The sequence below is a fragment of the Protobothrops mucrosquamatus genome, unplaced genomic scaffold, assembly GCF_001527695.2.
Source record: "Protobothrops mucrosquamatus isolate PMUCROS unplaced genomic scaffold, P.Mucros_1.0 scaffold326, whole genome shotgun sequence".
Lineage (NCBI taxonomy): Eukaryota > Metazoa > Chordata > Lepidosauria > Squamata > Viperidae > Protobothrops > Protobothrops mucrosquamatus.
In genome coordinates, this window is record NW_015386665.1 from 392,658 (window position 1) to 406,942 (window position 14,285).

Genomic DNA, 14,285 nt, shown 5'->3' on the forward strand with positions numbered 1-14,285 from the left:
TAGGGAACTCAACCCCTATCCCAGCCAAACTCACTTTCTCCCCTTCGCCCGGGGAGAAAGTTCCGAGCCGCAAAACAGCTGATCCGCGCTGTTTTGACGGCTTTGACGCAGTCCTGGGCTGGAGGCTAAGGAAAAAGCCTCCTTCGGCGGCGCCTCGCCACAGGAAGCTCCAAGATACATTTTTTAAAATTATGCATTAAAAATACTTTTAGTTCCAGCTTTAGTTTGGATGAATTCACAAACCATTGAATTAATCTGTTTTGTATTATTATATTTAGTGAACAGGACAGCCACCTTAAATGTTTTATGTTTAAAGCTAAACAATAGTTAGGCTGGTATAAAACAGGCAAATAGATCCAACTTGAAAATTAATCTTACGTGCTGTATACTTAAGGGATAACTAATTTTGAAGTCTTCTGTTGTTACATAAAACAATACAATGCTTTGGTAATATAATAATAGCTATGTTCTTTTGTAGGCAATACTTATGGATCAAAACTGTCATTTTAAAACCAAAATGTATACCCAGAACAGCATACAGCCACATCCATTAGGTGGTGATGATGATGAAGAATTGGAGAGTGATGAATAATATTTAAAAGCTGGTATTGGTAGTTCAATGATCCAGTAGACTTTTCCTGTGAAACATCTCATCAGAAAGTTTTAATTGTACTGCTCTTTTAATTGTGAACTTGTAAAACAAAATGAAACCAAAGGTATAGTTATTTATTGCCCTTGATCAAAGGTATAGTCATTTATTGCCCACTGCCTTATGAAAAAAGATATTAGAAGATTGTTAAAACTTGGTGTTTAACATTATGCATTTTGTAAATGTATACATCTCCATCTAGATCCAATATTAGTTCAAACATTTCCCTTAATATTATACATTTTCATTTAATTCATTGCAGCAATGAGTGCCTGAAACTAGCAATTATAAATTATCAGATTGTCTATTTAAAAATATTTATATAATACTTTGCACTTTTCAAGTTCACTTCAAACTATTCTTACACTTAACCTAATTCAACCTAATGATGTAGAGTGAATGAAACTTTATATGGCTAATAGAGAATCAATTTCATTGCACACTATGTGGCATTTGGGAAAGAGAAGTTTGATATAAAGTATTTAATTGGGTCATCTTAATTTTGCATTGCTACTACCGTGTTTCCCCGAAAGTAAGACCCGATCTTACTTACTTTGGGGCTCTGAAGTAAGCACTAGGATTTACTTTCGGGGAGGGCTTACTTTTTGCTGGTACCAGTAGGCCGCGAGTGGGCGGGGTGGGGCGGGACCTATGCATGGGGTGGAGAAGCAATGTGGTGAGAGCGTGGTGGCCGACGAGGTGTGGTACCGGTGTGGGTGGGCAGGGCTGGTGCCCTTCTTGTGCCAGGCCAGATCCTGCAGGCCTGGAGTGTCCATGCTGCGCGGTGGCAGGAAGGGCGCCGAGGTGGGGGCGGTCAGACGGACCAAAGCAGCAGATGGAGTGCTGGAGGCTTGGGGATGGAGGGTGGTGAAGCGGGAGGGCGTCCTGCTGTCAGCACCCATGCCGGCTGCCCCTTCTCTATAGAGATGGAGAGCTTGCCACACCACCGCCCAGACGCCCTTGCTTCCCCCAGGAATTGCATTTCTTTCCTTACCTGACTTCCAGCCCTATCCCATTTCTCCTTCATAATCTGCCCCCACCGCGTGCAGGGAAATAAAAGAAGTTTGTGGGGGGGGGAAAGGTCAATCAATTCCAACTTCTTGCGGAAAAAAAAGATCTTGCGAAGTTGGAATTGATTGATTGACCTTCCCCGCCCCACAAACTTCTTTTGTTTCCCTGCACGCCGCGGCGGCAGATTGTGAAGGATAAATGGGACGGGGCTGGAAGTCAGGTAAGGAAAGAAATGCAATTCTTGGGGGAAGTGAGGGCATCTGGGCAATGGTGTGGCAAGCTCTCCAGCTCCATGGGGAAGGGGCAGCTGGCATGGGTGCTGACTGCAGGGTGCCCTCCTGCTTCACCACCCTCCCTCCCTGAGCCTCTGATGCTCCACCTGCCACTTTGGTCAACCTTTCCCCCCACCTCAGCGCCCTTTCCGCCGCCACCCAGCATGGCCGCCCTAGGGCTGCGCTCAGAGCCTCCAGGAGCTGCAGGGATCCACGTGTGCCCTTTTTGTGCCATTTTTTGTGCTGCATTTGTGCACATTTGCGGCTCTGTTTTTGGCGGCACTTTGGGGGGAATGGTCTATCCCCATTCGCAGCGTGGCTGCCGTCCAATTGCCGTGCCACCTCTCAGGAGGGGAGCATTAGCTGCCAATGCAGTGTCAGGGAGGATGGAAGGCAATCCCGCCTACTAGATCAGGCTGGCAGGGGTGGGGTGGGGTGGGAAACAGAGCGGTGTGAAAAGCAGTGCTCGGAGCCTCCAGGAGCTGCAGGGATCTGCACACACCCTTTGCAATATGCACACGCCCTCCTGCAATATGCAGCCTCTCCCTGTAAGCAAGCCAGTTCGCCCAGGGTCAGGTTGGCCGTTGTGGGAGGCTCATACAGCATGTGCGGTGGAGCTGGAGGATGAGGACAGGCCACACCTCCTGCAATGGCCAACCTGACCCTGGACGAGTCGGATTGCTTCAGCTGCGAGGAGCCTGGCCTAAGGTTTCCATCACCCAGGCTTCCTGAACCTGATGGGAACTGCAGCCCGCCGCAGCTGAACAGTTTAGCCAAGCCGCAAAATTGAACTTGCAGCAGTGGCACCGGCAGCAGGTGAGGCGGGAGGAGGCAAGCAATCCTGCCTGCCAAAAAACCTATGGTAGGACAGAGTAGGCGTGGTCTTAAGTAGGGCTTACTTTTAGGGGTAGGGCTTATATTAGCCCGAACCCCCCAAAGTAAGCTAGGTCGTATTTTACGGCTAGGTCGTATTTTTGGGGAAACACGGTATTAACATTACACTGAAGAGTTTTTTTAATCTCATCTAACTTGTTCAAATTATGTGTCTTATCACCATATAAACATTGTCTACTGCATTATCTAAATATATAAACTTCAGATAGCTTTGCAATAGCTTCAGATGACCATTCATCACATTCAAAATTGTACAGAAAGAAAAAGTTAAGCTACAGGATTCCTGCTTTTGTAAATTTGAACTATAGTGTGTACGAGGTTGAGACAAGCCCCAGATCCCAAGTTGAAATATGATAATTCAGAAAAGATGTTTTATTTCCCTGGGATGGAGAGTCAAGCCTTGATCTTTTATCTGGAGTTTCAACATGCTGCAAACGATGATGCAAGAGGCATTTTTGTCATTTACATGAAAGGAACTGTTGCTCCCATGATCCTGGACCGCAGGGCACAATTATAGCGTCCGGAAGTCTGAAGAAGTACCTTTAGTTGTATTACATACTCTATGAGCTGTGTCTCATTGTTATTCAGTCTTTCATCCTAGGCTGCTGCATGGTTTATGGTTAATATTTTCTTCATGTCAAGTACCTGACCTAGCCAATTTCCAATCAATGAACCTCTCTCTATAAAAAGAAAATTATTTACAAGAAGCCCTTTGATTTACATTCCCTACCTATTCAAAATTCAATTTGGATGATTCTTTCCAAGGAAGCTACTGATGCTACAAATTCAAACATGTCACAAAACAGCATCCAGTACTGGGACATTTTAAAATAAGAAGTTAAATTTTCAAGGAACATATACCAAAATCTTTATACCAATTTCTGTAAAGTTTGGCATGCTTTATCTCTTCATGAAGTGTTTAGTTTTTCTGCTAATGTTTTCCCATTTAATGAAAAACAAGACTGATAACTAATTCAGTTTTTCCCATGTTAGTCTAGAGTTGTATTTTACCCCAAATCTTGCTTCATATCCAAAGATCAAAATGGAATGGCTATAGCGGATCAGTCTGTTTTCCAAATTAAGATGAATCTGCATGCTTCATTGTTAATCTCTGCATATTTCTTGATAAAACTATTCTAATGCGTGCCTATTTAAACTAGAAGCAAAACTATCAGCACTTCAACTCCCAAGAGACCTGCTTTGTAAAAATGCTACCTGATTATTCAAAAGGAAAACCAGGCAGATATAGTCCCTAGTAGACTTGTACTAATGTAAAGTATCTGGCAGACACTTCATGTTAAAGTTTTATTTTTCTAGAGTTTAGTTTGTTTTTGCAAATTACAAAAGTATAAGACATAACTGCTTTTTAATGTTGTCAGACTTTTAGGTGTCTGCACAAAATGAAATACCAAGTCTATTCACAGACTTTGTTTGTAACTATCCTTTGGACATCAGCAGATGGAAATGGATTAACACCTTTACTTGAGTGAGTCTGTGATATATTGTGCTTTTGAAGAATATGCAAAGCAGGATTAGAGATTTCAGGACTGATTAGTTTGACAAATGGGAGGCAGGTAACATTCTGGTTCTTAATACATAATGGTCTATATTGCAACCTATTGACTCCTGTAACAGTGTTCTCTCAGTGTTGACATGAGTCTGTGGATTATGGCCTTAGTTGTGAAAATAAAAAAAATCAAGAAATATAAGACCATGTAAGTATCAAACATTTATGTAGTGTTGTATACATAACACCGTTTGTAAACTTGATCTCTGTGCCTTTTCTAATGTATCAGCAAATGGTTTGTATTTAAAACAGATACTTTATATAGTTTTGTAAAATGTGTTTGTGTCATTTCCATGTATAAAACATATATTTTGGTCAAGTTTTGGAAATGCTTTAGATGAATTGTTATTGTTCTGTTATACAGAAAGTAAGAATGGAATGTTATTTTGTGAAAGAAATAAAAGGCAACAATGTGGTATTTCACTACTGTTAATGTGCCAATTAGTCCAGAAAGGTAAGACACCAAGTCTTCATCTCCTTTCCCCACTGCTATGACAGTTCTCAAAATGACTGTGCTGAATTTCAGAGAAAATGCTTTAAATCCACAGTTGGCCCCCGTGAACTATGGTGCAGTCTTTTCAAATTGTTCTATAAATTGAAGAGTAAACACCTGCCCTCAGGTAAGGATTAATTTTTTTAAAATCTTAGATGACAATTAAATAGATATCTCTGTGTCTATATATGTATAGGCAAGGGAAAGAACTGTATGGAAAGATAGGCACTTGATGATTCCCCTAATCTTTCACCCACTTGCAGAATTCTTCCTCTAAACTCAAACGTTGGGCAGATAGAGAGATGCTCTGTATCCACAACTCTTCAACAGACTACCTAAATTATGGGTACGAAGCTTTAAACAACACCACTGTGAAAAGATAAGAGTTTCAGACATCGTTATTCTCTCACTGTTGCCCTTCTTGCAATAAGACAATAAGTGGTGCTGGAGATTTCTGGATCAGAACATTCTGAGACAGATTTGAATTATTCAGTTTTCTTCCTCTTACTATAACAAACTAATAGGTTGAGGTGCTTTTGCAATTAATTTATTCTAATCCATTTTACTTTTGGCACATGGCTGTAAGAATCGAATCAAATCAAATCAAATCAACAAATTGTACTACATTTATTTTAGTAGTACCTTTATTACAGAGAAAAGTATTTATCTTAATCTGTATTTGGCTTCAATGCAGCACATTATTTCAAAAATAGTTACTTTGCATATCTAAATATATTGTGCTGAATTTACCAGTTCCTCTACAAAATTAATTTTTATTTATATTTATCTACTGATTATTGTTTTCCTTGTACATTATTCAAATAGATTGATTTTTCTGATGTTTTTTTTCATAATACTATATATATAGTATAGTATAGTATAGTATAGTATAGTATAGTATAGTATAGTATAGTATAGTATAGTATAGTATAGTATAGTATAGTATAGTATAGTATAGTGTATGTATATATATATATATATATATAGGTCTTTAGTTATTCGGGTTTTCTCCCGCATAGAATTAAAAGTACCTTGGCGACGTTTCGACGAAGTGCCACTTTAAACCCCTCCAATCCATACATGAAGCAAACTGACACCCACCATAAAGATGTGGCACGACCACGAACACGAAGCCAAACAACAGCAATGAAGCTCACCATCTCAAATCCCCCTGCAACTCAAACTAACCTGAGCACAACAAAGCCCCCACCCAAACAGAACACTCCCCCAGCCAATCAGAGCACAGCAAACCNAGAAACAGCTGCGATCACACACCACTCTTAGAAGCACAAAGCTGAAGACACCAGCCTGAAGATGACGAATGTGACTTCGTCGAAACGTCGCCAAGGTACTTTTAATTCTACGCGGGAGAAAACCCGAATAACTAAAGACCTACATACAAACACCCGCGAAAACCTCAGAAAACAAATATATATATATATATATATATATCTATATATATATATATATATATATATATATATATATATATATATATATATATATATATATATATATATATATATATATATATATATATATATATATATATATATATATATATATATATATATAAAATCACTCTAATAAGTGTATTTGGAAGTAACATGTTTTCAGATAATGGTTATGTTGAAAGTCATACTGATAATCTTAGAGGAGAATAACACGTTTTCATATTTAAGCATTCCGAACTGCTTCTATGAGATTTTGATATTGAATATAATCCATAGTACTATGATATTTGGTCTTAGATTGCTATAACCTCAAGGAGTTGCAGCACACAGTATGTTTAAGAATTCTGTTATTAGAAGTTTAATACGAAAACGATTATGAAAATACAAAAAAATCCTAGTGCATGCACTTTGTAAATAAATTTAATCTTCCCAAGATAGTTTTAATTTACGATTTTAATTTCCTCATATTTATCAAGAATTTCTCAATCAAAGAATAAGTACTTCACAACCTTAAATCTTCTGTTATAGAAAGTATTACAAAGGTAGAGAAGCTCCTTAGAAAATGCGCTATTAGAAAGTCAAATACCTATTGTATGTAACTGGGCAATCTCATTTTCTATTTGGTGCGTTAGCCTTTCCCAATGTAGAGGCCTGTGATTACAGACAAGGCTAGCTGACTCTGACAAGAATTGAAATCAAAAACATTGGGCAGGAATCAGGAGGGGAAAAAGTACATAAAAGATTCAATTGTGGGTGGGTAGGGTGAGTATGTTTCTAACTCTACCTAGGCTTAGGAAAGAATGTAGCATCATTACAGATAAACAGGCCTTTTGTCTTTCATCCATAACCCTTCCACGAAAGTTCTACTGAATAAAGAAACGTTGGAAGCCATTGTTCTAGAAAATAGCATATCATGGAATAAATAAACCTTTAGTTATGTGCCAAAATACTCTTTAAATATGTAACAGCTTATAACAAAGAAACAGAATTTATTTAAAAACTTTTATTAAAGCTTGTTTTCATGATAAAATCATCTGACAATCATCTCAGGCAGATTTCCATAAATATATGTTAGTGTCAAGTAATAACATACCACCACATCAAGATAGTCTTGCATCCAGTGGTATTTATTATTTTCAGCTGTGTATAGTAAAGCAGAGAAGCAAAAGATATAAAAGGAATGTATCAATAGTTCTTCTTAAAAACAGTATTTATTATAATTCTATGCTTTATATGTTTTCCTTGATGCTACCATACTATTATTTTGCTGCCATTCTCACGCAACGGTTAGAATATTGCACTATATTTAACTTACATTATACAATCATCATAGTGGAGTACTGATACTCAACTTTTCATGCCTCTTTCATAAACAGGTAACTATTATATGATGTTAGCTTAGTAAACCTAATATCTGCAGTATTTCTGTCATTGTAATCTGATCTGCAAGTTAATATCTGGACAGAAACTAAAGGGAAAATGTCCTAGTTTATGCAAACTTTTGTTAAGCTGATGATTTTTGAAAGATAATATTCCTTAAATATAACGTTGATTGAATATTATTGGTTCATTTGGGAAAATACCTAAAATTGTTTTACCTTTTTAAAAAAATATGGATTATGTCAATTTGGCAGCTGTTCTGTTGAACTATTTTACTTTTTTATTGTAAGGACAAGTTGTAAAGTTAAAAATGTTAGGACGTTCACTCCCATTATAATAGCAAAAAGTTTCTATGCAGTAGCATAAGTGGTTGCTTGTTAGTCAAGTAGGAGTAATGCAGAATGCTATCTTTTTATTTAGTTTTATAAAATTATTTCATACTACAATGCCAAAAATGATAAGCACATAATACAATGCCAAAAATGATAAGCACATAAAACATTAAGAAATATGGGTATGAAACATTAAGATAACCCTAACTAACAATCCTCATCTCAGATCAATTAATTTTTAGTGTTGCTGGGCTTAGGATTCAATGGGTGGGTGAGGGCTACAGGGGCAATCTTAAGTTGCTGAGCATTTCATTCTTATTTTTATTTTTTTGTCACCAGAACCATCGGAGAATAAATCAATTTAGTGTTAACTTTAAAATCCTTTTACATATTAATTCTTAATATTTAGATTCTTTGCAAAAAAATAAATCTGGTAAGGTTACCATTTAAATTTTAAATTTTCTCATGGGTGCTTAACATTATTACATTATAGAAGAGTATGTTCTATGAAGCTTCCATCTAGTTACAGGAACAAAGAAAAACCTGTGGCACATTCTCAATACATTTCTATAAAACATGTGTATAGGCAAAAAGTAATGCCTATGGGTGTTTTTGAATAGGGAAATTAGAACCTGATGACAGTTGTTTTCAGTGATATGTGCTTTAAAGGTCTTCCCTGCTAAAGATTCTAATAAATTCACAGAAGGAAAGAGTAAAATGTAAATTGCCTTTTCAAAAATTCAGACTTCTCTGTGAAAGAAAATCAGAGAAATCAGACACTGGAATACTAATGTTATCAAATAATTGGAAATAAAGGCATGTTATCGATAATGCATCATTGGCAAAAGAAAAACAAAAAACACCTGAAACTCACAATCCCCTTTCCAAAATATACTGAATAAGCAAATGGCAAGGTATAACAAAAATCTTCAAAACTGGCCCCCCGTCAGCAGCTGCTGCAGTAGTTCTAATTTGAACACAAAATAAAAATGCAAAGCTTTAAAACTGAATAATGAAACGAACAAAACAAAACCAAAAAAAACAACAACAAAAAACCGAGAACAGAAACTCTGCAAAGCAATTCAAAGGCAATTCAGGAAGTGTGTTGGTGTGAACAAAGGCCTTTTTCTTGAAACACAGAGGCAGCCCTGCTGTTTAGAAGACAACATTTCCATTGAGACTGCCAGAAAGTAAGCTGGGTGTGAACATGTCTGTGGAGATGACTTGAGAAAGCCCTCAAAAGAGGCGATTAGTCTCATGGAGGAAGTGGCTGCTTCACTCAATTCCAACAAAACATCTGTCTGAATGCTATTTTTTTTTTTTTTTTGCAATTCACCCTGATATATTTTAGAAATACATTTTAGAAAAAAGTTCAAATAAATTAAAAATCATCTAGTATAAAGTCCCAAAATGTTATTTAAACATAACATGGTTCAACCAAATAAAATCATATTGTACCTGGAAATAAAAGCCATTCCCTTACATGGGTTTGAAAATAATGGAGAAGCAGCTTGTATATATTATCTCAGTGTTTAATTACATTTTGAAGTATCTGATGTAGTTTAAGTGCAAAGTGTTTCCCAGTTTATCGTTTGCAAGACCAACTGTGCTATATCAGTCTACAGGTGCATTCTGGGATTCAAGTCTCTCTTCTTCTTTTAGTAGGGTTTCAAGTACTGGTGCCATTACTAAAGCAGCCTCATCTTCATTATCTGTTTCTTCCACTAAGTTGTTGTCCTCTTCATCTTTATCCTCTTTTCTAGATCCAGGTTCTAAAGCAGTATTTTCTAAAGCTTCTATATCTTCAATGCCAGCTTTATAATGAATCGTAAGGAGTGTCAGGGCTTGCAACCTCTCGCCTGATTTAGCCAACGCAGCAGCCAAGAGCCTTTTTTTCCTTGCATCTGTTGCTTCTTTCTTTTCTCTAATTAAGGAATTGTTGCTCTCCAGTTCCTGGTCTATTTCATATTGAAGTTTTTCCAACATAATTTCTAACTTCTGGATTCTTTCTTCTGTAGGTAAACTTCTATAAAGGTCTCGGCCAATTTCTTTCACTGCAATGAAAACACTATCATCCAGTCCTCCGTCCTTCCTTGGTAACTTAATCCCTGGAGTGGTTACTTGCTTGGAAGGGCTACTAGGGCCACCAGTTTCTGTATCACTACCTTCATTATCAGAAGGATGTGGGGTCTGCTTTGGCGAAGGTTCTATCACTTCAGGTCCTTGCTCATTAATACGAACTTTAGGAACTTGACGAAGGTTTAAGAGTCGGCTGCTTGTATTAAGAAGGTGTCTTGTTAGACCTGTTGCTTTATTTGCAGTTTTCAATTCTGAATCAGCACGAGATCCTGGTGTGGACTGAGAATCTTGGTTTTCAAATTTAAAAGGGTGTAAAACTCGTTCAAGTCGTCTTGTGGCTCCTAAACAGAAGGGAGCGTCAGTCAGACACTTTTCTTGACATTTTTTGTGGCAAACATATGCACAAACCACACACTGGGATGCTGCTTTTGTCCAAACTTTCTTTTTGCAGTAGTCACACCAAGTTGGATTTTGAAACTGAGTATCTTGGAAATTATGCCTATTTTCAGCATAAGTAATTTGTCCAAAGTAAGGATCATCTTTTGAAAAAACAGGAGCTGCTGCTTCTTCTGAAATATTTTCTTTCTCTTTTTCCAACAGAAAACTTGAGTCTTCAGGTTCACCCTCTTTTAAATATTTAAAATGTATAGTGACATCACCATAACAAAACTTTTCATTGAAACCTTTGTGTGAGATCAAACTACGCAATGCTGTTCTAGTTACTGCAGCCTTAGGTGCAGGAGGATTTAGTCGAAATAGCCTAATGAATTCCATGGAGGATGTAGCTATACAATCTAAAGCTACATCTTCAAGTTTTACACTTTCATATCCCAAACAAACCAGCCCACCTACTTTGAAAGGGTCTCTACACCAAATACCAATATTTAGGTATGTATGTTCTTTTCCTACTTCAAATATGTAGGAAGAGCCTTTTGTCCTTGCCCATTTACCTGCTCGATTACGGTAAGGAACTTCTGGTGATTCCCATGAATTATGGTTTTCTACTGCCTTAGCAGTCAGTGAACAATGTGAATTCTCTGATATGTCTTTATGTAGTTCTGATTTGCTTGTAACAGATTTAGTGATAGGTGCTTTAATATTCTGTTGAGATTCTGTACTTTCTTTTAATGTTTCTGATTTATTTGTAATTGTTTTTAAACTCTGTGAAATTTCTAAAGGCTCCTTAGCAACTGGTTTGGAGCCTGTAGATTCTTCTCCTAGATCAATAATTTTGATTATCTTTTCTGAATTCTTGTCTCCATTATTGGCAGGAAGAGGGAGCTTGTCCACTTTCTCAGAAGATAAATCGCCAGTTTCTAATTTATTTTGAACTTCACTAGAAACTGCTGACACTTTAATCTGTGGTCTGGGAGGTACAGGTGGTTTGGTTATATTTAACTGTGGCTGTTTGCTTGCCTGCTGACTTAAATCCAGGTTTTCAGGACTTTTGTGTACTGCTTGTTTGGATGTCTCTTTGAAAAGTACCCTTGAAGATGCCTGATGACTTCCTAGATGTAACTTGCGATTTAACACTGGAGATAGAGTTGCAGGTGGTTTACCAGCAAGTGAAACTGGTATGTGCTTGGGACTGCTTGAAGAATCATCTTTGAATTCACTTGATGTTAGTGCATTTGCCAGGTCTTCAAATTCTATATCTAATTCTTTGTTATCTATTTCATTCAGCAAATATTCATCTGAAAATGTTGACTCTTCCAACTGCGAAATATTATCTTGGGTTAATGAAGTCTGCTGACTATAGCCAACTGGTCTCTCATAATATATGGTGACTCTTTCACCAGCCTGTTTGATAAGTTTTAATACTTGTACTGTTGATGTAATCCTGACTCCTATTAAAAAACAGAAAACAATAATGATTAATATTTTCTGAAGCAACTTATAAATACCTAAATCAAGAATGCTACCCGGTCAAGAAGAAGCCATGCAGCCCTTTCCCCTTCCATACAGAAATTGGGACTGTCCTATGAATTTATTCCTCAACAACATTATTAATACATGTAGTAATGTAAAAAACAAGTAGAGCAATGACCATCTGCATTATAACAACAAAAATCCTATTTAGATTAAGACTGTTGATGGAGGGAGAGCCAGTATTGATGTAGTGGTTAAGGCTACAACTGGTACAACTGGTACAAACTAGGAAAGGAAGAAGCAGGGAGATCCATGCTGAAGTCTTCCCTCCAACCCCAGAGATCACAGGCTGACTCTGGACAGTCACTCTCTCCTTACCCCATTTTATCTCCCAAGGTGACAGTCACTCTCTCCTTACCCCATTTTATCTCCCAAGAGAAAAGGACAGATAAGAATGCAACACATACATAAAATGTATCATTCTTTAAAAAAACAACACAGTATTAACACAAAACAACACTGTTCAACAGATAATAAAGATTTAGGGAATTAAAACTTCACATGTACTATTCTCTACACAAACATCACATATAGTTAACTCTTCTGTACCAAGAAAAATCGTACATAAATAGTGACCCAGGCACTCAATTGTTTGTATCTCTTCTACTGAATGAAAACCATTTCCTCAGCAGCTGCCAAGGTTGATACCAAATACTGACGTGAGTTTTTTCTGAAATATTTATGTCTTTTCATTCTCCAAATACAATGCCCCTTCAGTGTTGAAAAAAATATATCTAAAAGCATAACAAGTATTTTTATTCTAAAAACTACACTAAAACATCATTATAGTATGCATCTGAAAACAAGTTATGATATTGTTTTATTAGGGCACTATTGCCCTCAATATAATAAAACTGTTTACGATTTTGCTTGACTAATAAAGGATGGATGAAACTTTTTAATACATTTCCCAATAATATCATTTGTTATACCTTCTGAGCAGTTCCCAAGTTAGCAAATGTTATTTAGCTTAGTTCATGTAGTGCATACCTCCAATAGATAATAGCCTGTCGCCCCTCTGAAGATCAGCAGCAGCAGCAGCAGAGTTTGGTGTAACCGTTTCAATAACAACGTGACCTGTTTCTCCTTCCTTAGCCTGTATTTGACGCAGAGTGAGCCCAATACTTGGTGAATTTCCTTTTATGAGTTCTGCCTGTGGGGGAAAAATGGAAAATAATTTTCATTGTTAATATTAGGATCTATAATTCATAACATTAAATGTTTTTCTGCTAGCATCTTGTGCAAAATTGTAGTTGAGAGAGATAAAGGTGTATATCATATAACAGTGGTGGCGAACCTATGCCACGTGTGCCAGAGGCGGCACTCAGAGCCCTCTCTGTGGGCACGCGCACCGTTGCCCCAGCAGAGTTTGCCAGAGTAGCGAGCACGTGGCGTTTGGAAGTGATAGGGCAGGAAGTGAGCGAGCAAGTGGCATTGGCCCCCCGGGGATGCCCTGGAGATAGCGAGGGACTGGCCTCGGCCATGCTCACCCAGTATGCTGTGACCACTGCAGCCACGCCCACCCAGTGGGCCATCCCCCCTCCGAGGGCACCACAATGCTGATGCAGCCCAGGCACTTTGCGATAAATAAGTGGGTTTTGGGTTGCAGTTTGGGCACTCGGCCTCTAAAAGATTCGCCATCACTGTCATATAAGTACTATGTTTTAAGGCAGTGTTTCTCAACCTTGACAATTTTAAGGCATGTGGACTTCAACTCCCAGAATTCCACAGCCAGCAATGCCTTAAAATTGTCAAGGTTGAGAAACACTGCTTTAAGGGGAAATGGGTTTATAAAACACAGTATATTTCACAGGTCAATACTAATTATTTCAAACAGAATATTTATTATACTTTATATCTTATTATTCAAATAGTGCTTAAAATGATCTTTTCTACCCAAATTGGATATTATTAATACAATACGTTTTCAAAAATTATTTGAAGAATAATCTGTAATTTACAGCATTACTCCCATTTAGCAAGAAGAAATGTAATTCGTGACATCAACTAAACTAATTCATAATAAAAGAAACCGGAATTAAGAAAATTCTACAACCTTTATATTTTCATTTCCAAGTCAAGCTGTTTTCTTATTCCAAAATTATTTACTTTCTTTGATATAAAAGAAAGCATTTTTAATATGTCAATATGTTTTATAAATGCAACCTCAAATTGGGAAAAGTTAATACTGTTAGCTAAATAGCTGGCCTATAGGATAATTTTAT

At 37.3% G+C, this 14,285-nt stretch overlaps 2 protein-coding genes across 2 annotated transcripts in view; one reads left to right on the forward strand and one right to left on the reverse strand.

The window, feature by feature from the left end:
- Positions 1 to 592, forward strand: part of SLC18A2 (solute carrier family 18 member A2) — a 32,824-nt gene extending 32,232 nt beyond the window's left edge. Inside the window, exon 15 of the mRNA XM_015815223.1 lies at positions 479 to 592. Coding sequence (XP_015670709.1) covers positions 479 to 592 — 114 coding nt within the window. The remainder of the gene's footprint in view (positions 1 to 478) is intronic.
- An 8,841-nt stretch (positions 593 to 9,433) lies between these two features.
- The window catches only part of PDZD8 (PDZ domain containing 8), a 41,125-nt gene continuing 36,273 nt past the window's right edge, over positions 9,434 to 14,285 (reverse strand). Inside the window, exons 5-6 of the mRNA XM_029284008.1 lie at positions 13,051 to 13,213; positions 9,434 to 11,978 (exon numbers count right to left, since the gene is read on the reverse strand). Coding sequence (XP_029139841.1) covers positions 9,667 to 11,978; positions 13,051 to 13,213 — 2,475 coding nt within the window. The 3' untranslated portion in view covers positions 9,434 to 9,666. The remainder of the gene's footprint in view (positions 11,979 to 13,050; positions 13,214 to 14,285) is intronic.